At 42.8% G+C, this 24,487-nt stretch overlaps 1 protein-coding gene across 7 annotated transcripts in view; it reads left to right on the top strand.

The window, feature by feature from the left end:
- The window catches only part of FAM172A (family with sequence similarity 172 member A), a 553,070-nt gene that overhangs the window by 35,534 nt on the left and 493,049 nt on the right, over window positions 1-24,487 (top strand). For all 7 annotated transcript variants that reach the window (XM_054986299.1, XM_054986296.1, XM_054986298.1 and 4 more), the window contains one exon: window positions 4,482-4,582. In XM_054986299.1, the coding sequence (XP_054842274.1) occupies window positions 4,482-4,582 (101 nt within the window). The remainder of the gene's footprint in view (window positions 1-4,481; window positions 4,583-24,487) is intronic.

Raw genomic sequence — 24,487 nt, 5'->3', positions numbered from 1 at the left:
GCTTCTGCCTAGTTTTCAAACAGCTTTCTATAGGGCATGTTAAAAATAGCTTGATAACCTTGGGGATAGACTATTGTAATGATTGACAGATACCTGAAACAGTTGTAGCCTCCTTCCTAGAAATACTTTTCTACCTATGAAAGTGAAGTATTACAACAGTTAAGTGGACAATATTTGAGTGCAACCTCCCTCCCCTTAAAAATTTGTTATGCTAAAGAAGGCACCTTGAAAAGTTTACATTCAAATCCAACTTTCCACTTTACTTCTTAACTGTTTTTACAACCTAAGTCATAAACAGCAACCCTCATCTCATGAATGAAAAATCTAGAAGTTAATTATCATAATAACTGCTGCCAAGAATTTCGCCACATACAAAGTAGTATGTTTATTATTGTCACTGAGTAGCCAGGATGATTTCGCTTCTGGAGAGAATTCTGATTAAATAATGGGGAGATCAAATCAGCTCTTATTTCTGAAAATTTAGGGCAATTGAAGAAAATGGGATTTACAGAGTCAGTTTTATTACTGGCACAATTGTAGAGTTTATCTGAATATGGATTTCCACTGAATCTTCCTAGCATCACTGCTAAAGGTTCAATCACACTAGCATAAAAGCCCTTCTATACTTCAGATAGTTAACTCAGATATATACTTTGATATTTTGTTGGAGGGATAATGCCAACTGAAAAAGATGAGCACGCTTTGCTCAGCTTGTTCTCATAATCAAGGACCCTAAGATGTCTTCCAGTGAGTAGGGTCAATTCTTGACTATGCATTGTTTCCAGCGCATCCTGGGTAATGCCTATGTATGCCAATTTATGATCGAGTCGTTTATCCCAGTCTTTTATACAATGGCTCGACTTGACTAGTCCAAGGAAACTTGATTCTGGATTTGATTTTAATATCCCAAATTTCAGATGAAATGCTGTTTCCCAAACCTTTGCTTCAAAGGACATCTTCCAAATACACACAAACACCAATCAGACTTCTATAAAGAAAGAGCAACACCAACAACAGGGGAAAACAGCCCCTCCCTAAAATGTAAAGCAGCACAACACAGCAAAAATGTACACCAACACAACACCCACAACAAGGGAAAACACGGAGCCCCCACCCCAGATAAACAAGCGACTCTAGTAAGCAGGAACTATAAAACAGCAAACAGCATCCTAACAACAGGACAAAACAGAATAAGCCTCTACCAGAAGGACAGCAAAATGAATGCTAACTATGATTAGTAAAAGTGAAACCAAAGCACCTCCCACAAAAGTCAAACCAAACTGCGCCCCCAACACAGCAAAAACCCAGCTTTTAAAATGCAAACTAAAAAACCCTTTTTCCTTTCCCCCCTCCTCTGTCCTTCTCAGACACCAGGCCAACCTCCTCCCCCTTAAGACAGAAAAAACCCAGTGACTCTACAGCTTTTACCCATCAGAAGTCCTCCAGGTTTCAGCAGGTAGCGGCAGGAATCCACTGGGCTGCAGGATCTAGTCCACGTTGAGTGCAAAGCAGGCCAGGCCCAGGCCCGACCATAGAGAGAGAGTCTACAGCCAGCAGCAGGCAGGCAGTGTCTCGGATCTCTCCACCAGGCAGCCAGAGCACACACACCACACAAAATGAAGGCTGCTCTGAGGCAAGCCTGTCTATTTAACTCCTGGCAGGGCAGTTTTAAAAACGTACTCTCCTCGAAAATCCCATTGGCTAGAGAAGGAGAACTCCTGCAAGGATTGACCACTCATTCCTCCCCCCCCATGTGTGAAAAAAGTGGGAAACTGTGTTTCTTTGCTGTTCTTCAGCAAAGGAACAGCAGAAGAGCAGCCTAACTGCAATTACCAAAGCATACCAAATTAACCTGATTTAATTTGGTAAACTTAAGTTTGGGAAGACCAAATCTGATTTGGTATTCCCTTTTGTGTGGGTCCTTAGGTCAGCGGATAGGAAAGCCTACCCTGATCGAAAGGGCACTCTGCTCCCCTCTCCTCGTAAATGCTTAACAAGGCAACGTGCAGTTCCAGCCGTCCAGGTCAGTAACTGGTTAACTGGATGCCGGCAAAGATAAACATTATTTCCTTGGTCATCAGTCCTTGTGTATGCATGCTGTGCTTAAATAAAGGAGCCACTGCCTGGCTAGGAGAGACTAGCCTTCGCAGACTGATGCTCAGAATCGCAACCCTGTGTCGTGTCATTCCTACACTTTTGAGTTTGGCAATACCGAATTTTAAAGGAATACTGAACCTGAATTACACATCCCTTCTGTAATGGATTTTCATATGCTGATATGTTTGAAGGAAAGGTATGCCTTCATTCTCTTTTGCAAAACAATAATAAAATGAACAGGGGTGACTTACATGAAACTTAAGATAACTTGTAAATATACTATCATTCTTCTTAGATAAGCTATGATTTCCTTACTTCACTAATAACTAGCATTAAAACTAAGCATGTGTATGTGTGTGTTATGTGCCATCAAGTCATCTCCGACCTATGGCGACCCTATGAATGAAAGACCTCCAAAACAGTTTATCTTTAACAGACTTGCTCAGATCCTGCAAACTGGAGGACATGGCTTCTTTTATTCAGTCAAGCCATCTCGTTTTAGGTCTTCCTCTTTTCCTGCTGCCTTCTACTTTTCCTAGCATTATTGACTTTTCCGGAGAATCATGTCTTCTCATGATGTGACCAAAGTACGATAACTTTAGTCTTGTCATTTTAGCTTCTAAGGTGAATTCAGGTTTGATTTGATCTAGTACCCACTTGTCTTTTTGGCTGTCCATGGTATCCGCAAAACTCTCCTCCAGCACCACATTTCAAATTAATCAATTTTCTTCCTGTCAGCTTTCTTTACTGTCCAACTTTCACATCCATACATGGCAGTGGGGAATACCATAGTTTGGATTATCTTGATCTTGGTTCCCTGAGAGACATCTTTATCTTTAAGGATCTTATCTAGCTCCCTCACAGCTGCTCTTCCAAGTCTCAATCTTCTTCTGATTTCTTCATTGCAGTCCCCCTGTTGGTTGATGATTGAGCCAAGGAATAGAAAATCTTGAACAACTTCAATTTTCTCACTGTCAACTTTAAAATTGTAAGCATAGAATTTTAAAAATTAGAAGTCTTTGAAGAAATAGAGTATGATTATATTGTAAGGAGCAGGCCCTGTTCCACCATATACAGAGTAAAACTTTGTTTCAAGCTTCATGCCTGTAAGAAATTTTACCAGGCCTGTTTGCTGAGACACTGAGGTAAGAGTGAGTTGGTATGGGTGGACTTTGGTAAGATCAACTAGCTTTGGAACCAACTCAGAGAATGTTTAGTCAGCTAGCCAGCAAGTAGTATTTTAGCTAGTTAGAACATAGATAGATTAGCAAGCTGTTGCTTGTTTTTTGCCTTGCCTAAATGCTTTTATGAGCAGTTTCTGCCAAGCACATGCTCCTATGTTCTTCCTTTAATAAAGTCCTTCTGTATTTTACCAGCCTGTGTCCAGTGTTGCTTGTTAAGGAGGTACACACACTCATAAAGAACCCAGGAAGCCAGGGTGCTTCAAACAAACAACCAGAACTCTTAGAGGCTCTGTGTCAATACAACCATATTGGGACCTCAGGTATTGGATATAAAGTTGGGGAGAAGCAATCCATGGAGATTAATAATTGAGGTAGGGAGAGTGCACTGAAACTGAAGTGGAGTTCAACTTTTATGTTAACAAGTAGGTACCATAAAGTTCTCATTTTTATTTTGAGACTGGAAGACTTTTCCCACCAAATATTCTTACCACTACACACACAAAAATTCCAGAAAGGAACCTTTGCTTTAGTAAAGAAAAAAATAAAGTTATGTGTATTCTTCTTGAAGACAACTTTAACTTAAGTGCTTTTACATTCATATATTTCAGGATTTGGAATAATCAGATGCTGTGCTAATCTCATGTTTTTAATTGAATTCTATGCTGCTTGGGTGAAATATTTTATAGGTATCTTTTAGGACCTAAGAAGTAACTAAGACTGGTGCCGTTTCTGCCAGTATTCTTCTCTCTTAGATTTATCTCCTTTGAGCTATCCCTTGAGCTATTATTTTGATACATAAGATTTCTGTTTTGATGTTTCTCCTTATCAGTAGCTAGATGTGCCACTGTATGTGACCCATAAAAAGAGAACTGTGAGATAAGAAAAATTAGGACTTCTGCAAAGATAACATAAAAGATTGCCAGGGTTCATATATGTAATTCAGGTTTGGGCAGACAATTGAGAACGTTGCAAAACGGTTGCTAGGTTCAGCATTTTTCTTAAAGCTTTTAATCTTCTCTGGGTCTCCCCTACATGTGTTGCAAATCTGATCTGGAAATGTTTTGTTGGAATGTACTCATACCTTGGAAGGGTGAAAAAGTAAGACAAATGCTTTTTTGTCAGCATATAGTGACTTACACTGTGAATTTTCTATTTCTAAAAACCTTTATTTTATACCTGATATTATTGTTTCTCTTATAGAGGGGCAGTTAAGACATATAAAAAGTGGGGAGCCATTTATTTTTAACTATCGTGAAGATTTGCATAGATGGAACCAAAAACGCTATGAAGCTCTCGGAGAGGTATGTATTACATATAAACAATGTATTATGAATAGCAGTGTATAGTATATGTTTAGTTGCTTGTTTGCTGCATAGAGTTAACATCCTCCATAGTTAAACAAGAAACATGATAAAAGTTCAGCATTTTAAGGAGATTAACATATACATTTCCTAGTTGTGTGAAATTCTTGTGGGGTTCCACAGGGCACAGTCTTATCACCCATGTTATTCAACCTCTGTGTAAAGCCTTTAGGAGAACTCATTCGCAACTGTGGAGCTGGATGTCACCAATATGCAGATGACACCCAACTCTATATCTCACTATCCAGGTGCCCTCAGGATGCAGTAGAAATCTTGGATTGCTGCCTGTCAGCTGTAGTGAAATGGCTAAAAACGAACAAATTGAAATTGAACCCAGACAAGATGGAAGTGATGCTTGTTGGGAAGGCAGAGATCTTGAAGGACATTATACTCCCCACTTTCGATTGAGTTAGTCTGACCCTTGCAGACATGGTTAAGAGCCTAGGGGTTACATTGGATCCAGTGCTACTACTAGAACAGCAAGTTAAGGCAGCTGCAAAAAATGCCTTTTACAACCTCACTATAGCCTGGAAGCTGGCTTCTTACCTCAACGTGGCTGACCTGACCACCTGGATCCATGCTATTGTAACATCAAGACTTGACTATTGTAAGGCACTATACGTAATTCTCCCATCCAAATTAACTAAGAGACTCCAATTGGTGCAAAATGCTGTGGCTCGATTGTTATCAGGAGCAAGCAGGAGCATGAACATCACCCCCATTCTGCAGTCACTCCATTGGCTACCTATCAGCTACCATGCTCAGTTCAAGGTATTGGTTATCACATAAAAAGCTCTTCATGGCCTTGACCAGTCATACCTATGGGTCTGCCTCCCTTCCTATGTTCCTCCACGGCAGCTTCACCCATCTGAACAGGGTCTCCTACAGGAGCCACCTTGCACATGGGTGAAATCAACAGTAGCCTATACTCGAGCTTTCTCTGTGGTGGCCCCTTCCCCTTCCCTGTGGAATGGCCTGCTTGAGGAGGTCAGGAGAGTCCCAACTCTCCTAGTTTTCCAAAAATGGTGCAAAACCAAATTATTCAAAAAGTCTTTTGTACTGTAGGGAGAGACTCTCAGATGCTTCGCTAATGAGTTAAGGACCATAGACTTCACCACTATGTTGCGTTACGTACTACCTGTTGTACGTAACACAACCGTATGTGCTCCTATGAGCTACTTATGCTTAATGTGGTCTAATGTCAACCCTAGAATTGCTTATGTCCTGTTTCAACATTTCTTCAACTATGTATGGATTCTTTCTTTGTAAATTGTGTTTATTTACCCTATGGCATTGTTTATGGAAATATCTTTGAAACTGACTGTACTAATCTCACACTGTGTAATCCACCTTGAGTCTCGGTGAGAAAGGTAGACTATAAATGACATAAATAAATAAATAAATTCTCAAGAAATTAAAAAGAAGTACATGAAGGTAATATTGACGATCCTACATTAGACCAACGGCCAGTACTGAAGTTTCGTTTGATAAAATTTCTTGAGCTATACAAAAACATGAAACAATATAAAAATGTGAATTCTTATATTCAGAATAAGTTAGGCATCTTGGGTAGTATTCTGTTTTCATTTTTCTTTAGTAATGGTTAATTTGCTCTAATATTTTTATAATACAATACATATTTTAAGAAGCATATTGTATAAGAAAGAGTACTTAAATTTTAACAACTTGAGGACCCTCTTTTATACTTTAAAAATTTGGAGAGAATCTCCCAAGCCTTCCCCCCCTCCATTTTTGGCATCTGCTTTCATGCCATAGTGAGCCAGAAACTTCCTTATTGGTTAAATTTCTTGATAGTGGCTAGCTGATACATTTTGGGAAAGGTCCAGAAAAAACTTTCAGAGCTGCTGCTAGAAATAATAATTAAAAAGCTCAGTATCATGTACAGCTTCGTATTTAACTGAAAACTGCCACTAGTTGCAGTTGTCTGTGGATACAGTGTGGTTTGCAGTCTCTATGGTGAAATACTTTCCATTTAAAGTACAGTGCAAATCAGCTTTATACCTGAAATAACTGATGACTGAATTAGGTATTAATAAATTGTGTTGCATGGCTTTCATTTTTGTGTTAGGTCTATACCTCCTTAATATCACTTAGCCAATTAGAGCTCCTAGATCTGAGCGATTGAATCCCCACAGTCAATCAATGCATTTTTGGGCTGTGTTCTGAGGTTATCTAGAAGCTAGGTGACTGTGGGCGGTGGCAGCTTTTGAAGTTCGTTCTATTTGAAAGAGGGGGAAGCTAATTCTTTTCATTCTCCTGACTTAGAGTGCCCCTGCCCCTATGTTATCTGAATGGGATAAGACGGGTTTACCCTCTGTCCTTACAAAGGACTCATGGATGCCCTGGATTACCTCATGGATTTCCAGGGCTCCCCACGTGGCAATTGCAGAAATGCTGGTGTAAGGCATTTCCTGTGGATTTTGATGGTATTATGTGAATTCGATCCTGGTGGGAGCTGGGTTCAGGTAGCTCGCTCAAGGTTGACTCAGCCTTCCATCCTTCTGAGGTTGGTAAAATGAGTACCCAGGTTGAATGCCAAGATACAGTTGATACAGTGTGCGAACTGGAGACCCCTTGGCCACCTTCTGGGATAATATTAGACCAATTCAGCCCACTCTCTGGGGATGAGATTGACAGGATCCTGTAAGCAGTTACGCCTACCACATGCTCCTTGGACCCGTGCCCTTTGTGGCTGGTGAAGGCCAGCGTAGATGGGCTATAGGATGCCCTGGAGGCCATTGTCAACATGTCTCTGAGCCCTGGGATCTTTCCAGAAGTGTTGAAGGAAGCTGTGGTTAGGCCTCTCCTGAAAAAAACACCTTTGAACCCTACTGACCCGGTCAGTTACCGCCCAGTTTCGAACCTCCCATTCCTGGGTAAGGTGATTGAGCGGGCGGTGGTAGAGCAGCTGCAGGTCTTCCTGAATGATTCCTCATCCCTAGATCCTTTGCAGTCTGGCTTCCGTCTGGGACATGGGACGGAGACATTACTGGTCGCCCTGATGGATGATCTCCGTAGACAGCTGGATCAAAGCGGGTTGGCGCTGCTGATATTGTTAGATCTATCAGCAGCATTCAACGTGGTCAATCATGACCTGTTGATCCACTGCCTTGCCAATGTGGGGATTCGAGGGACTGCCTTGCAGTGGTTTGTCTCTTTTTTCCATGGTCGGGGACAGAGGGTGGCACTAGGGGAGAAGTTGTCATCCCTCCACCTGTTGGTGTGTGGTGTCCCTCAAGGGACAATACTCTCCCCCTTGCTATTTAATATATATATATGTGCCCCCTTGCCCAGCTGGTATGGAGTTTTGGACTTGGGTGCCATCAATATGCAGATGACACCCAATTGTATCTGATGATGGATGACCGGCCTGACTCTGCCCCAGATGTCCTGGAATGTGCCTTTGAAGCTGTGACTGGATGGTTGAAGCAGAGTCGGCTGAGACTGAATCCCTTGAAGACGGAGGTCCTGCATGTGGGTCTAGGGTCCATGGGTGCAGGATTCTGGCTCCCCGTTCTCGATGGAGTGCCACTTACGCCGGTGTCGAGAGAGAGAGGAGCCTGGGGTGGTCCTGAATGCTTCATTGTCTATGGAGGCACAGGTCGCAGCGGTTGTTCAATCTTCATTTTTCTACCTAAGACAGGCTTGACAACTTGTCCCTTACTTATCGACCCATGACCTTACGACAGTGATCCAGGTAACGGTCACCTCCAGACTAGACTACTGTAACTCGCTCTACGCAGAGCTTCCCCTGGGCTTGATCTGGAAACTGCAGCTGGTTCAGAATGCAGCTGCACGAGTGGTTGCCAGAGCTCCAATCATGGCACATATAACACCCATCCTCCATCAGCTGCACTGGTTACCAGTTGAGTACCGGGTCCAGTTCAAGGTTCTGGTGTTGACCTACAAAGCCCTATGCAGACTGGGCCCAGCATACCTTCGGGACTGCCTCTCCCCATATGTTCCCCAGAGGTCGCTTCCATCAACTAATAAGCGGTTGCTGATGGTTCCTGGCCCCAGGGAGGTCCGTCTGGCCTCTACCAGAGCTAGGGCCTTTTTGGTCCTGGCTCCAACCTGGTGGAACTCTCTATCTGAGGAAACTAGGACCTGGCGAGATTTGTTATCTTTCTGCCGGGCCTGCAAGACAGAGATGTTCCGCCAGGCATTTGGTGGGGGCTAGGCTGTCCTCTCGCCGGCCATACCACTGAAGACCGTCCACCACCCATGCAGGAGCTCATAAGTGTGGCGCAGGGCATGATGTAAGAGCCAAGCCCTGTGCCTAAAATGCTGTATTTTAATATTTATATCCACCAATTTTATTGTATATGGAATTTTATTGTATATGGAATAGTATTTTAATGTTTATTTATAATGTTTTTATTGTTTTTAGACTGTGTTGCAAGTTGTATGCTGTTACACCGCCCTGAGCCTGTCTGACGGAGAGGGCTGTCTAGAAATGCAATAATAATAATAATAATAATAATAATACCACCTTTACCTTTATGTTGGATTTAAAGAAAAAAAGTTCTCCAATTTTTATCATTAATTTTCTTAAATAGTTTTATTGGAAAAAATGCATTGTGAAAATCTCACTGCAGAAGGTGACAGAATTCCAAAATCAAGTTGCATAAAAATATACATCACGTTATACAAATCTTAATAGTTAACAAAATGTAATTAAATGATGATTGTGAAAGGAATATGGAGAATCTTCGTTCTTTAAAAGTTTTTCCAATACCAGATACCACTTATTCAGGAGATTTAGCTAAGATAAATGTTGAAGATAAACCATGATGTCTAGCATTCTGAATAATATTGATTGTTTTATGGATATTTTCCATAATAGTTCTATTTAAGATAAAAACCTGTCTGATCTTTATGTATATAATCACCTAGAAACAAATTAAGTCTATGGGCCAATACTGAGACAAATATCTTATAATTGCAGTTAGGCAAGGAGATCGGCCTATAGGATTTAGTGCTTAGTGGAACTTTACCTTCTTTGTGTATCACAACTATATCTGCTGAATTCCATGAGGCTGGCATAATGCCAGATTCCATAACACCGTTACAGATTTTGACCAAATACGTGGCCACTAACCCTGCAAATTTTTTGTAGTACTTGCTAAGATACCCATTGCACCCTGGAACTTTACCAGGCTTCAGAGATTTAATAACTTGCAGTATTTCTTCTATCATAATTGGTGCCTCTAAAAGTTCTCTGTGGTGGAAACTAAGTTTTGGGATGGAACTACAATTATTTAGAAATTGCTGAATATCAATATTTTGAGGATTGGAAGAAGAATAGATGTTTCTATAATACTTTTCGAACTCCTGCATAATATGAAAATTATCATAATGTATTGATCCTGATCATCCCTGATACTATATATAACTCTAGTAGCTCTCTGCTTTTTAACTTTCCATGCCAAAATCTTCAAGGATTTTCGGCTTTTGTACCAGTGGGCTTGCTTGAGATAAAGAAGATTCTTAGTAATCTGATTAACTTCTACCAGTTCCAACTTCTTACGTTCTTCTAAAGGTGCTTTGTAAATACACTTGCTACAAGTTCTCTTATGCAGTCTCAAGTCTATTTCACTTCTAATCTCCTGTATTATTTTTCCTTTTTCTCTTTTGTATTGTACCCCTAGGGAGATAAAATGTCCCCGGATAACAGCTTTAGCAGCATCCCATGTAATATTTGGGGCTACTTCTGGAATTGAATTAATATCAAAAAAGGATCTAATCTCTTCTGCTATAGTCGCAATATGGTTGTTTTAATAATAAAGCCTTATTTAATCTCCAGCCTGATGTCATATGATTTTGTTTATTCATCTGTAAACTACTTTCAACCCAAGCGTGATCTGACCAAAGCTTATGACCTATACTAGCCTCAGGGAGGCTTGGTATCAAAGAATATGAGGACAATATATAATCCAGACGAGAAAAGATTTAGTGTCTAGAAGAAAAATATGTATAATCTCTGGCACCAATATTGAAATGCCTCTACACATCACATAAATCAAATTTACAAAGTAATTTTGATAAATTTGAATTTGAATGTACCACCCGAGTTCTTCATGGGTGTATGGAAGATCTATCCATTTTAGGATTAATTAGGTAATTGAAATCACCACCAATTAAAAGTGGCCTTCCTGAAATTTATCCAACTTTGTCAGCGTTTCTTTAAGAAAAGAAATGTGGTCCCTATTAGGAGCATATAATGATGCCAATGTAATTTTCTGGCCATCTAATGTGCCATTCAAAAAATATACCTACCTTGTCCATCTCTTAGGCATTGAAATCTCAATTTGGAGGAGATGGTAATAGCTATCCCTTTCAAGTATGATGATCCTGAGGCTAGGTACTTCAAAGGATATTTGGAACTATTTAACAACTTAGCATCCATTTGCCTCTCATATATTTCCTGGAGAAAAACAATTCCTGTATTCATCTTAATCAACGCCCTGAATAAACGGTTATGCTTAATTCAGGTATTCAACCCTCGACAATTTAAGGTGATAATCTTACATTTCTCACTAGCCATTGTTGAGCCTAAATAAATATTAACACCAAGAATTAAAATAATTATAACAATTCACCATAAATCACACACATCCAATGGTTGGGCCTTAAATATCTTCTCTCTGTGCCTAACAAGCCAAACTCGAGGCCCTAAAATTTTTTTGATGAAGCAAAACCTCCTTACTAAAATTTAATAAAATTAATAAACAGTTCTTCCTGATCATATACTGTTGTTGAATCTTTGTCTAGACGGTTTCTCAATTTGTTTCTGAGTGTATCTCTTCCCAGGTATGCTGTACTACTTGTGAAACGAAGATTCTAGATGTGTCTGTGAGATGTTATTCTTCAGAAATTTACATCTCAAGGACTCGAGTCTATCTGTTATTTGTAGCTGTTACTCTTGTGGAAGGGCTGAAAAGGAACTTAAGATATCTTCTTCAATAGAGTTATCAAGAAAAAGAAGATTGGTTTCTCTTTTTGGAGATGATCCTCAGTTTTAATAGGACAGACCTTCCTGTAACCAGGGGTTTAACTACTAAGTTATCAAACACACGCGATGGAAAAAAACCCTTTGCTATCAGCAGTCCTTTCTGATGTAGTAGAATTCTGGAGATTTTAGGATTTTTAAAAGTAAGACTCATCATATTTGATTTGACTTAGTCTGGGGTAGTACAGAAATTAAATCCGTAGGAGGGAATCTCTCTTTGATAAGAGCTTTTAGATGTGAAACAACCCGATATTTTGAATTCCAAGGAATCTCTTGGTTTTTATACTTGCAAATATTTAGACCTATCTTGCAAGGCTGTAATATAAGCTGACATTGACTTAGTTGTAGTCTCAAGAGATCTTTTCTCCTAAAACTTTCCTCTGGAGTACAGTCTTGTTGGGGTATATAGGACACAATAGTGTCAGCAGAATTATTTGTAGATGTGGCTTCTAACACCCCCTGTGATAGGTCAATCTTATTTTCAATTACTTTGATTCCCTTCAAAATACAGTCTACTGTTCTGGCAATTAGTAGTGTACTATCAAATAAGATAATCATTGGTTGACTTTACTTTAAGAGGTTTCAAGGTCTCTGATTCCTTCAAGTAAATCTGAATTTACCTCCCTTTCTTCCATACAGTTTTTATTGGAAGCAAAGTTAGTTTGAAGTACTTCAAGTACTACAATTTTTATCATTAATAAGAGTGTCAAATTTCTCCTGCTTTAATAGATGCACTCATAGTGGTCCAAGATAGTCAAGAACTGCATAGCATTTTTTCCCCTCCAGGCTTCATATTTTACTCCAGAATGACTTCTGTATAAGACATCTTGTTGGCTTTTTGCTCTTGTATTCAAAAACTGATTTAAAAAGACCTTTCCTGAACTATTTTAGTGTGCTCTGTTAAAAAGTGCTATAAAGTCAACTGTACAATTTGCTGTGTTCGTACCTTATAGACCTCCCAGTGGGGAGTTTTAAAAGTTCTGAATACATATTCAGGGGCTTGAACTATTAGATTTTTTTCAGTCAACTTTGTGATTGTTTATATATGTGCATGATAAGTTTAAGATCTCATTTGAAAGCTGTTAATAAATTAATCTTGCAATCTTGAGCCCAATAACTACTGTATAGCTGCACCATTGGGGTGCTGCTGTGGCATAGGCACCACAGATCAGTATCCTATAAACCAAGAGTGCCTAAACTTTGGCTCGGGAGCCACATGTGGCATTGCTGTGGCTGTACAGTTTATTTTAGTGGGGAAGGAGGGGACTTAGGCAAGCTTGCAAGCTCCCCCCCTCTTCCAGTGGTTGCTGGGAGAAAAGAAAGAATGGGAAAGGAGAGCGCGCAGCCACATAGCTCAGCATTCGGAGGCTCCAGCTGCAGCAGCAAGAGATGAGCTGGGGAGCCAGTCAGCCAGTCGAGGCATGCACACACAGCCCTTTCTCTTCCCTTGGCCTGGTGGCTGGGCTGGGCCAATGGTGGGCAAGCATGGTGCAGGGCTGGTGTGGTGGAGCCAGACTGGAGACGTGACCATGGCTCTAGGCCAGGAGGCTGCGGGTGGGCAGGCAATGCAAGCGATCACAATGCTTCCCTCCCTGGCTGTTTAATCAAAGTTTGTAGCATGAATCCTTTGCACAGTAGTTTACATAGGAGGAAGCCCATCTCTCCTTCCCTTGTGTGTATGCGAATGAGGGAGGGAGAATCCAGTCTGTTTTCAGAGCGAGTGGGGGGGGGTGAGGAGGGAGAGAAATGCCTGTGGTGTGTGTTGGTAGGGGTTCCTTTCTCTTTTCTTGGGGAAATGCTGGGAGGGGGCTGAGTTGATGGCAGGGTTGCCTTTGCAGGAGCTGGAGGGGCAGGAACCCATCTGTGGTTGTGTGTTGTTCTCCCCAACTTTTATATCCGTGCCAATTATTCCTTTTGATTTTTTCCTCACATTTTCGAGCCTTTTCTATGATCTTCTCCTGTCATGCATGCATTTTAGTATTGTTCCTTTTTCAGATTGCTTTCTATGTTCAGCCCTTACTTTTCTCCCCCACCCCCACAAAACCATCACTGTGTATTTCATTTAAGAGTAGCAAGGCAAGTGATCCCAATGTTTCTATCCCCTGCTTCCTTTCTGTTAGGAACCTGGGCCTACATAGTGAGGGCTAGTGGCTCTGGGGAAGCCTGTACTAAAGTGACTACAGGGCCTACATTTCCCAGGTCCCCTTTGGACTCTGTGATTGGTTAAGAGGAGGTTTGGAGGGGGAAATTGCACCTGTAGAGAAGTAGGGGGATGATGCCTGAGAGAAGGGATAAAAGGCCTCACCACAGTGGGTGGGTGTTCACTCCTCGTGAGCAGAGCTGAGAAGAAGCTGTTGCAGATGGAGGGATCCCTCATCCAGAAGGGGTGAGACACTTGAGTCAGTCACCAGAAGAATGCTAGGAACAGTCTAGTTAGCCATGTTAGGGTGTTTTGTTTGATGACCAACCTTTACAATTCTCTTTATTTTACAAAGTTTTGGACGCCAGTTAGTACTAAACCTATTAAATATAAGTTCTTTATTATTCTGCCTGGGTCCTCACACCTCATTCGGTCACATAATGAATAAAATCTACTGGGAAAGAGTAAACAAAAGGGGTTGGTTGGGTGCTTCGGGCCCTTCTGAGGAAACCAGTACCAGAGTGGTGGCAGCTACAGAGAGCTTACCTGGTCCTTGCCTGCTGATCCCATCACGTATGCATTTTAATATCCTCCCCTTTTCGGATTGCTTTTCATGTTCAGCCCTTACAACCCCTCCCCCAGCCCCAAACCCTCACTGTGTATTTCATTTAAGAGTAGCAAGGCAAGTGATCCCATGCTTCCCTCTCTGGCTTCTCTTCCAAGCCTGTCTATTCTCCTCTCACCACACATGCATTTTAATACCAGATTTATTTCTTTCCTTCTTCTTTCCATGTCCCTTCCATCTTTCCTTTCCATGTCTTTCCCTCCCTCCCTTTCCTTCTTTCTTTCCATTTTCCCCTCCCTTCTTCTTTCTTTCCATGTCTTTCATATTTTCAATAAAAACTTTGGGGTTGCCAGGTTCGACTTGGAAAATACCTGGGGACTTTTGGGGTGGGTGGAGCCAGGAGACTTTGGGGGTGGTGCCTTGTAAGGACTAGTCCTTACTAGTCCTAGGTGGACTAGTCCTGAAATTACGTTGTTGTGCGTCTGGTGCACGGTTCCAAGGTCCATTGTTAGAGAAAGTTACATTATGCAAGATCCCATGTTTGTCTTTTCCTTTTTTGCTTTCTGCCTTTCTGCTTTCCCTAAACAAGTTTCCTGCATTTTTGATACTTTCCAGGAGCTCTGGATAAGTCATGGGTCCAGCAACAATTGGTCCTAAAATCATTTTTGTTTGAACATTCAAGCCATCTACCAACTCCCGTTTGAATTCGACCGTATTAAAGTCGGCTTGACCTTGGGGTAAGCGGACTAGGTCGCTAGCAATTCCCAAAATTTCCTTACGTTGAATGTATATCTCGGGTGATTCATCTGGTTTTTGTTCCTCCTGGTAATATGCCTTTGAAATGCTTCTGCCAGGCATTAATGCTTTTATACAGCTGGCAAGAAATCCTCCCAGACTTTGAACTCCATTAGTTGCATGAAGATCAATAGTTGCCCAAGTCTCCGGGTCTGAGGACTGTCTAGCAATTCGTTTTATGTCCTCTAGGGCAAACTCTGGGTGGCGATTGGCCTCAAAAAGCCATGGCAAAACTGTTTCAGCATTTAAAGGGCCAAACTTCTTTGCTGCTGCTTGTAATTCATTAAATTTCATTGGGGCTACCTCGTCTATTTGATCAAATGTGGCTTGGCCACCATTCCGCCGTGTGCGGACTGATCTTCTGATTACAGGTTCTACTGGGTATGGAACTTCAGCATCACAGTCTTCTCCCATCTCTTCTAGCACTGCTTGTGTGTTTTCATCACAAATACTTTGGACTACTTCCCAGACTTCTTCCTCACAATCTACACGATTCGGGTCACATTCAGGGAATGAATCGAACCCTTCTACAACTGCAGAAATCAATCCCCTTTTTGCTGCTAAAGCGTTTTTCAGTTTCTGCATATGTTCCCGACATTTCTTATGCTCCTGTCCTTCCATAGGTGGCTTGTGTCCTGTGATCACACAAATTGCTGCTTGAGTTTCTGCTATTTTATTCGTTAAGGCAGATACTCTTTTTTCCGCTTGTTCTGCCGCTGCCTTCCAGATTTGGCAGTCTGTCTCCTTTTGCCTTAAGGCTGCGGAGTTCTGTAAATTTTGAGCCACTCTATCAAGATATTGGGCTTTGCTTAAATCCTGTTTGTCTTTCAAATCCTCAATTTGATTCTCTTGATCATTTATTTTAGCTTTACACTCTTGAAGTTTATTGTTTTGCTCTTGAAGAGTTAACCACAGTGTCCATACTCCAAATTTATCTAACTGCTTTTTGCTTTTGGTCAAGCTTTTCAGTTCCTTAAAGGTTAAGCTTGCAGCGTCCAAAGGATTATCTCCCTGGAACATTTCGGGTTTCAGAATGTCAACTTTCCCTTTTCTCTCTACCCATTTCTGCAGCGGATCTTTTACATTTCTGTCTTTCTTCCTTCTCCAGATAGACACTTTAGCTTTCTGTGACTCTGGTTCAACGGATGTCTTATTCCCCATGTTGCTCTAATGGTTAAATTTCTACTGTTACACAATTGTTTGCTCTCTTTTCCCCTGGGTTTCTCCGTCAGTTCAAAGACATGCCCGCATTCTCCACCAATTCTGTTAGCTTTGTTCTATAGCCAACAGTTTACCATGCGAGAGGGGGGGGTCTTTAACATATCTCCAACTGAATCAGAGTTTCCCAAATGAGAAGAGAGCAAGGATACAACACAGGCCTGGACATAAATTTCAGTAAGTTTTATTTGAATCATTCTGCATAGGTTACATAGACTCTAAGTATCATGATACAGCATGGTCTTAGCATTGTAATAGCTTGATTAACAATACAGCAAGAACAAGACATAGTGAATCATCTTACCAATCCTGGAGATGTCCCAGAGATTCTCGTTGATGGAAAGAATGGGTGAGCACCTTACCCAACCTGAAAGGAAAAGGAGAGAGACAGCAAGGAGGTATTCCTTCCTTTCTCTCCTCCTAGCTTCTTAGACTCCATGGTTTTCTTGCTCATTTTTATACTGTTTTGGCTTACATCAACCCATTCAAATTCACCAATGAGATTCCTCAGAGTCATTCCTGGCATTGGAAATCACCTAAAAATTGCAGCATTTGCAGATTTTGCGCTGAGATTGTGACATCTGTAAAACGGTCAGGTCACTCTGATCCCTTAGTATTTGCTATCATTACTCATATGAATATCATGTATCAGCGAAAATCCCCTAGATCTTAGCTTATTGCCATGTCTCTATTCAAAGTTCATTTAGACTCCATTTTGTTTGGTTCAGTATATCTTTGGTTCCTTATGATTGAGGCTTATGTGATTGATATATGCATGGTGATTGCTGAGTTATTTCATGTAGAGATATAGTGAGATTGATTGAGCTATGAATATATGGCTATATGCATGCATGTGTATATGTTTTCCAGTAATGCAATCATGTGATTAGTGTCAGCGTGATGTTACAGCCAAGACAGTGTCTCTAAGTGTCTCTGAATGGTTTGAGCTAAATCTGAAATCGGTCAGTCAGTGATTCTTTTTCTAAAACCAAAAGCTCTTCAAAAGAATCTCTCTTGCTGTGGATTTTCCTCATGTTCCTTTCTTTAATTGTGTTCCCATGATTGTTAGTGTGTGCATAGTGTCTTCCTTCTTTGGGCATAAGAATAAATGTATGAATTACTGTGTTTTAACGTCTTTGAATCTTAAAAGAGAGAAAAGTTATCCGTTTAAAGTAAACCTCTGAGTTTTTGGTCTGTCAGCCCCTCCTTTTCTGCTAGGTTTCTGTGACACTGAGTGCGATCAGGTTCTGGCCGACTGACAAGATACTGACCTGCTATCGATTTTTGCTTCTGTACACTGGCTAATGCAAACAGCAAAAGCAAACACTTTGCCCCTTCCCGTTCAGAATATGTCATCAAGCAAAATAGTCTGGTTCTTTCCATACTTAAAGAAAATGGATTCCAGGATAGAAAAATAGGCTGGTTTCACCTATACAGGAATACAACATCTGTGAGGCTCCTCCCTCTCCGACTTGGCCTGATGCTCCTGAGCTGTCCTGGAGGCTTACTGTGGAAGCTCTTCCCAGGTGTCAGAATAGGTGAAGGAGTGGGGCTCTTTTACATTGTTCTTACTTTAGCCCTGGGTTTGTGGCCTATTAGATTACAGAGCCACACCCAGCTTTCTCCTCAGCCTGTTCTTGGAGCCTTCATTTTGTAGGCCTCTGCGTCGTCCTTCCTCTCCCTATCCCCATCTCCCAATCCCAGCCCTCCTGCCACCAAGATGGGGAAAGTTCCCTTTGACTGGCTGACTGTTACAGCTCCCACTGGCCCTGTAGGGTTGTTGCTAATTGGTATAGGGGCAGATGGCTCCTGCCAGGTCCACGCTAGCTGGATTTCGTCTTCCCGAGCCCACCCTCAGGGGTTGTTTCCTTTCTGCTCCTGCTGGCTTTCCTCAAGCTGCAGGGTAGGTTATAGAGCGGGCTGAGCTGATGCTGCTGATCAGGCACACATCAGTTGATGATGTCACTGCAAGGATGGTTGAGCTCCATTAGCAGCTGCTGAAAGCTGCTTCCCCTGCTTGGGCCCTACCTGGTTCTTCTCTAGGCTTGGTGCTGGCTTCTCCTTTGCCATATGTAAGCTGTGTTGGAAGGTGGTGGTGCTGGTGCCTCTTTCTGCAGCCCCTGGAAATTCCAGGGGAATTCCAGCACCAGGTGAGTTGGCTCCAGGCTGAGCCCCTAGTAATCTTAGCTACATGTAGGTGACAGGTAGCAGTTCCTAGTGATATCTTTGTGAGCAGCACATAGCTGCAGTGAACCACTTCTCAGAAGTGTGGCCATGGTCCCATAATGCAGAGTGCCAGAAGATGAGAGAAACCTTGCAACCCTAATGGAAGCCCATAGTGTGAGTGGCAGAACTCTGGAATCAACGTATCTCAGGCACTCCTCAGAGGAGCATTTAATTCTCGGCCCATTGCCACGTTCCCTTTTGCTGAGCAGAGGGACAGCAGACGTTGAGGAAGCAAGAGGGGAACACAGCAGTACTCCCAACCAAGTCCTTTCCATGCCACCCCCCATAGCCCACAATATGTCAGTTGGGAGGCAAAAGTTCAAGGTTGGGAGGGAGCATCAAAAGCAAAGCCCACCTTCCCCACCCTTGGTAATGGTCTGACAAGTAGTAAAACACAAGTCAGAGTTTTGCCACGGTTCATGCTCCCCACACTCAAGGCTAGCACCCTAACTACTTGGCCAAATGGATATATGCAAAGGAGAAGCAACAAAGCTCTGTCTGGCTAGCCATGCATAGCTGGCATTTTGTCAAACTGCGAAAGCGGGGTAGAAGGTGGCTCTTCTAATGGGCTACTGTAAATGTCCCTCATGTTGGCTAACATGGCCCTTTGCATTGCTTCTGTGCTGTGGGAGAGTGTAATACCTAGAGACCTACACCTTCCTATGGTGGTCTGATAGCTACACTTTGCTTTGTTGGTGATGTGTAGAAGTTCTTCTGATATTTGATGCTTCCTACAAATGTACAGCAAAGCCATCCAAGTAACATTTACCCAGTCTCCATGTGGAATTGCACTGCAACTGAGAGTGCTCCATTTGCTGGGGGTGATGCATTGGGCTCTGATCCTCCAAGGCAATAGGTGCCATGAGTGTTCGGCCAGTAATGCTACAGGGCACAGTGAGGTAGCTGTAGGTCACTCTGTACTGCAGTTGTTTGCCCTGTGTCCCCCACCTTCAGGGAAGGTGGTGGCTTGGCCAGGGACCATGCTGATAGCATCTAAGCCAGGCTGTCCCCCTTGCATCATAAGTGGCAGTTTTCGGAATGCTTTCCTGGGGATACGCCCCATTGTATGACATGGAGTACTGCTGGTTGGATGTGCCTTGGGTTGTCCCTGTATGTACACACTGCTATGATAGTTTGCATTGTCTGGGTGGAGCCCAAGTGTGTGTTAAGGGGAAGGGGGAGCCTGTTCTAGATCTCTGGTCTAAGGCTGCCAGATTCCTGCCCCTGCTTACCTGTTGGGATGTAGGTTTGCCGTTCAGTGTGTGTGCCAAGGCGAGGTACCTATAAGGGTTGTGAACTGAGACATTTCAGTCATATTGCAATAACTTCTGTCTCCCTCTTGGATGTTAGTGGTAAGTGCTCCCTCTGAGGCTAAATATCGGTGGATTTTTCACTACCAGATTGCAGGTAAGGGGCCTGAATGACAGAACCCCATACCATGCACCCCATCATCTGAGCTATGGGGGGCTGTGATTGGGTGTGAGCAGAGGGTATACCCAGCCTATGTATATGGGTGTAGTGATGTGCACATGAAAAAAATCAGTAAATACTTTCCCAGAGGCACATATGCACAGGGCAAGGATGTCACAGCCGAGGCACACTCAGATGCAAGCTCATCCCTGAGGGTCCCCTGAAAACCCCAGTCCCCCTAAGGAGGCTGACCAACCTCTCTCAATTGTTCCCTATGAGGACCAACATCACACTAGAGAATCACCCAAACCAAAATGAAGCAAGAGACAGTCTTAAAACTGGAAGCAAACTGAAGCAAGGGAATGGACTCGCCCCAGAACCAAACTGAAGCAAGGGGCACTCTTGCAACTTAGCCCAACAGAACCAATGTCATTCACAGTGGCCAGGCATTGGGTTCAGCCAGTGGGGGAACACCACAGAACAGCCGTACCTAGCCACAAGTACAAGACAATGACATGTGTTCCTATGGGTTTCCTCTGTATCTCATGGTATGTCTTGTTTTCTACTTTCCCTAACAACTCTCTCTGACTCTTCCCATCCCAATGGCAAGACATTTCTGGGGCCTCCTTTCTCAATTATTTGCAGAAATTTGTGCTAACACAGGGACTGGTGGTTTTGTGGTGTGTGTGTATGTGTGGGTTTTCCCCCTCAAAATTGCAGTGTGCATTTGTTGTGCCAACTGAATCAATTGTCGTCCTGCTGGTTTTCTACCTAACTTTTAAGTCTTGGGAAGATTGTTTTTCCTTATCTCCCAGACTCCCAGAGGATGTAGGCCACCTCATCCACCCTGCAAGTCCAAAGTTTGGAATATGAAGAGCTGTATGTTGACCTTCAGGAAGACCAAGTGCTTAAGTCTCCAGGGAGCAGGCGAGTGCAATGCAAGCTGACAATGTCACTCATATAGGAAAAGACGCACTTGCTCGTTGGAGGACATGAGAGGAGCTTCTGAGCCTCGAGTCCAGCCACCTTCTTGACCCAGTAGCTCAGTAGATCAGTGAAAAGCAACTTGCAGAACATTGCAAGGTAGTCCCTGACTATTTTCTTTGCCAAATCCTGTCTCACATGCCTCACATTCCCAGAGGGGCTGAGGGCACAACAGAGCATCTCCATGGCGCTGACCATGGGGGGAGCCTGCTGAGAAGGGATAGGAGGGAGAGCAGCAGAGCTCAGTCCCTCCCCCATCCCCTCTGCTGCCTGGAGGCCCCTCTTGTGCTGTCTATGCAGCATGTGCACAGAAAGGGCGTTGGGTACAAGAGTGGTTAGCCTTCTTGACGAAGCTGCCCTTGATATGCAGGTCATACATAGTTGCCAACACTTAGGACTCCTTCTCATTGAGTGGCTGCAGTCAGGATGCAATGCCTTGTTGCAGCCTTCTCACAAGTGCGTGCACTCCTGGAATTAGGTCCAGAAAGGAGGCCATAGTGGAATGACCCGACCCAGGATTGCTGTGTCAGATGAGACCACGTCAGTGCATTCCTCGGAGGGCCTCAGGACCTCCACTGTCTGGGAGATGGTGAGCCAGTCCTCTTGGCTGAACTCACCCTCCTCCTCCCAAGTCTTGCTCTCCCAGTCTTGCTGTGAGGAGGCCTGGTGTTCCACCAAATGCCCAAGCATGGCACAGGTGGAGTTCCAGTGAGTGACAACATCAGTGATCAGGCAATGCTCTGGCATGCCTGTCCTGACCTGCTTCTGGTGTAGTTGGTGAGTTGCTTTCACGCTGTGTGAGAAGTGACTCATGAGTCGATGGCATTTCTGGAGGAGACATTGAAACTCATGCATTGTGGAGTTCTCAACAGGGTCTGCAGAAGAAGCCAGACCAAGTGCGGAAGAAGCCAGACTAGGAGGTGAAGTTTGTGGGCCACACAGTAAATGTGCTTGAGGCCCACTTTTTGACACTGTTTCCTTCATGTTTGTGCCACAATCAGTCACCATGTATCCTGTGGCTACGATGCCCTCACCCTCACCTACCCAGTCTATTAATTCCCTCTTGATGCTGGCAACGATGTTCTCTGTGTGACCTTATTGAGAACCTTGGCATGGAGCAACGCCTTGTGGTAGCTGGCCTGGTAGTCTCTCATCTGCCTGACACTGGTCATCCATCTACCTGCCTGATGCTAGTTATCCCATCTCCACCCTAAAGGTCTTCGGGTTGCCACCAGTGCGCATTAAGTGAGAGGTACGCATGATGTGACTGAGAGCAGGTCCAGATGTTCCATGAGAACTGCACAGTTCTCTTGCTGACGTGCACAGTTCTCCCACTCAAAGCACCTAGCCAAAAATGAAAATTTCTTTTAAAACTTACCTACCTGTTCTAAAAACTTGCTTTTTGTGGATCTGAACCTGGAGATGGGTGCACAAATCTCTTTTTAAGAGGCTCTATTTAGGTATGTGGTGGAAGTACACTAGCAAGCAGCTTAATTCCTCTTTAGGAATGAAGCTACCCCCAAACCCCAATCTACAGATAAGATTAGAAAAAACCTACTTGTAATGTGCCTGGCCTGGTTCCAATGGAGCCAGAGGTGGGCAGGAAAAAGGTAATTAAATGCACTAATGGGCAGCCTATTTATCTACAGTATTTGAGTAGAACCTGAATGCTTCTTAATTCCCTACACATGCTTATTAAAGGGGAAAAAACACTCTCTTTGGTCCCTAAAAGCAAGTAATTAGGTTTTTCTTTACAAAACCTACAAGTAGCCTATCTCAAAAACATACTTTAAAAGTTCACACCCTCAAATGTACCCAAAATGTATACCCAAACACCAATAGATAATTTAAGTTAACAAACACCCTCCCAAAGAACAACCAAGAACCCCCATTGAACACTCCCTCCCTCTAAAGATAGAAAAAACCCCAGTGAGTCCTAACGATTCTCAAACCAGACACTGGTAGCAGCTGAAATCCAGGTGCAGTGCAGTCCTCAGGAGCAGAAGCCCTCCAAGTGCAGTCTCAGGAGCAGGAGGCCAGTCAGAGTCCCAGACCAGACCACCGAGACAGGCAGCCAGCAGCAGTGTCTCTTAGTCTTCAGGCCAGAGTAAAATGGAAGCTGACTGAGGCAAACCTCCTAATTTAACTCCTTGCAGCAGTTCCAAAAAGGCACTCTCCTTGTTGAGAATCCCATTGGCCAGATAAGGAGAGCTGCTGCAAGTATTGGCAACTCACACTTCCCCTCCCCCTTCTGCCTCTGCCTCACTCCCTCTCCCCTAACCCTCCCTTCTTCCCCTCCCATCTGGTTAAAAAGGGCGGGAAGCAGTGCTTCTTTGCTGTTTCTTACTAAAGGAACAACGAGGAACAGCCCTGCCATAGTTTCCAAAAGTTTACTGAATTTTACAGAATAAATCTTATAAACTTAAATTCTTTAATACCAAATGTTATCAAATTAGGTAAAATTTGGTATTTTTTTTACTGAATACCAAACCCAAATCACACACCCCCTAGATGGGTGTGATTGGCCACATTCATAGTTGGCATCCTGAGCTATGCTTGGGCATTTGAACAGGATTGCAATCGGGGTGGGGGGAGTCCTATTGTATGAGCATCTATGGGACTACACATGGTTTTTGCAGTGTAAATTTATGCTTGCTGTGGGAAGGGGGGTGTTCCCAGGCTGAAGAGGCTTAAGGAGCCTTCTAACTCCTGCCATACCCCTGGGTATGTTACTGTCCATGCCAGTGTAGTGGATAAGCTGGTGTGTTTCTGGATCTGGTAGGGACTTGTCAGCAGCTGGCCACCATACAGCTGTGTCACTGGGATATTACAGTGTAACTCGAGGATATGTAGGCATAATACTTAGCTTCGTAAGCACATTTGGCTCTGAGTGTCAGGATTGTGCTGTTGGTACCGATATCACCTATCAGATGTTCTTTATATATATTCACCTCCTTTATTTATAACCTGCCTTTTTCACTGAGATTTTAGACAGGTTACAAAAGATTAAAACAATACAATCAGACAGCATAAGATATATAGCAATACAATAGGACTAGATTGCAAAATTAGAAAGCAATGCAAATAAAAAACAGCATAAGACATGACATACTATTAACAAGGCAGAAAATGGAATTACCAAAGTAGAAGACAATGCATTGAGAGTAAGATAATGCTGGGTGGGGAATGGTGAGGGTGGAATATCCAAGTAATTTATGATGAGGATGAATAAATAATAATACATGGCGCTTACATAGCACTTTATATCATCATTCTTTATACATTATCTTACCTGTACAACAATCTTGTATGTTACATAATTGTTACCACCTTATTCATAAGTGTCTAACTAGAACATGCTTTATAGTATACCATAGTATTATGCAACTTATTTTATATATTCCTTCTAGATAATGTGTAATGTTAAGACTTCCTCATTACTCCTAGTAGATTTGTCTTGATCTCTGTGTAAAT

Source organism: Eublepharis macularius, chromosome 8, assembly GCF_028583425.1.
Source record: "Eublepharis macularius isolate TG4126 chromosome 8, MPM_Emac_v1.0, whole genome shotgun sequence".
NCBI classification, from domain to species: Eukaryota; Metazoa; Chordata; class Lepidosauria; order Squamata; family Eublepharidae; genus Eublepharis; species Eublepharis macularius.
Note: the sequence above shows the minus strand (reverse complement) of the source record. Positions and strands in the feature narration are given on the sequence as shown.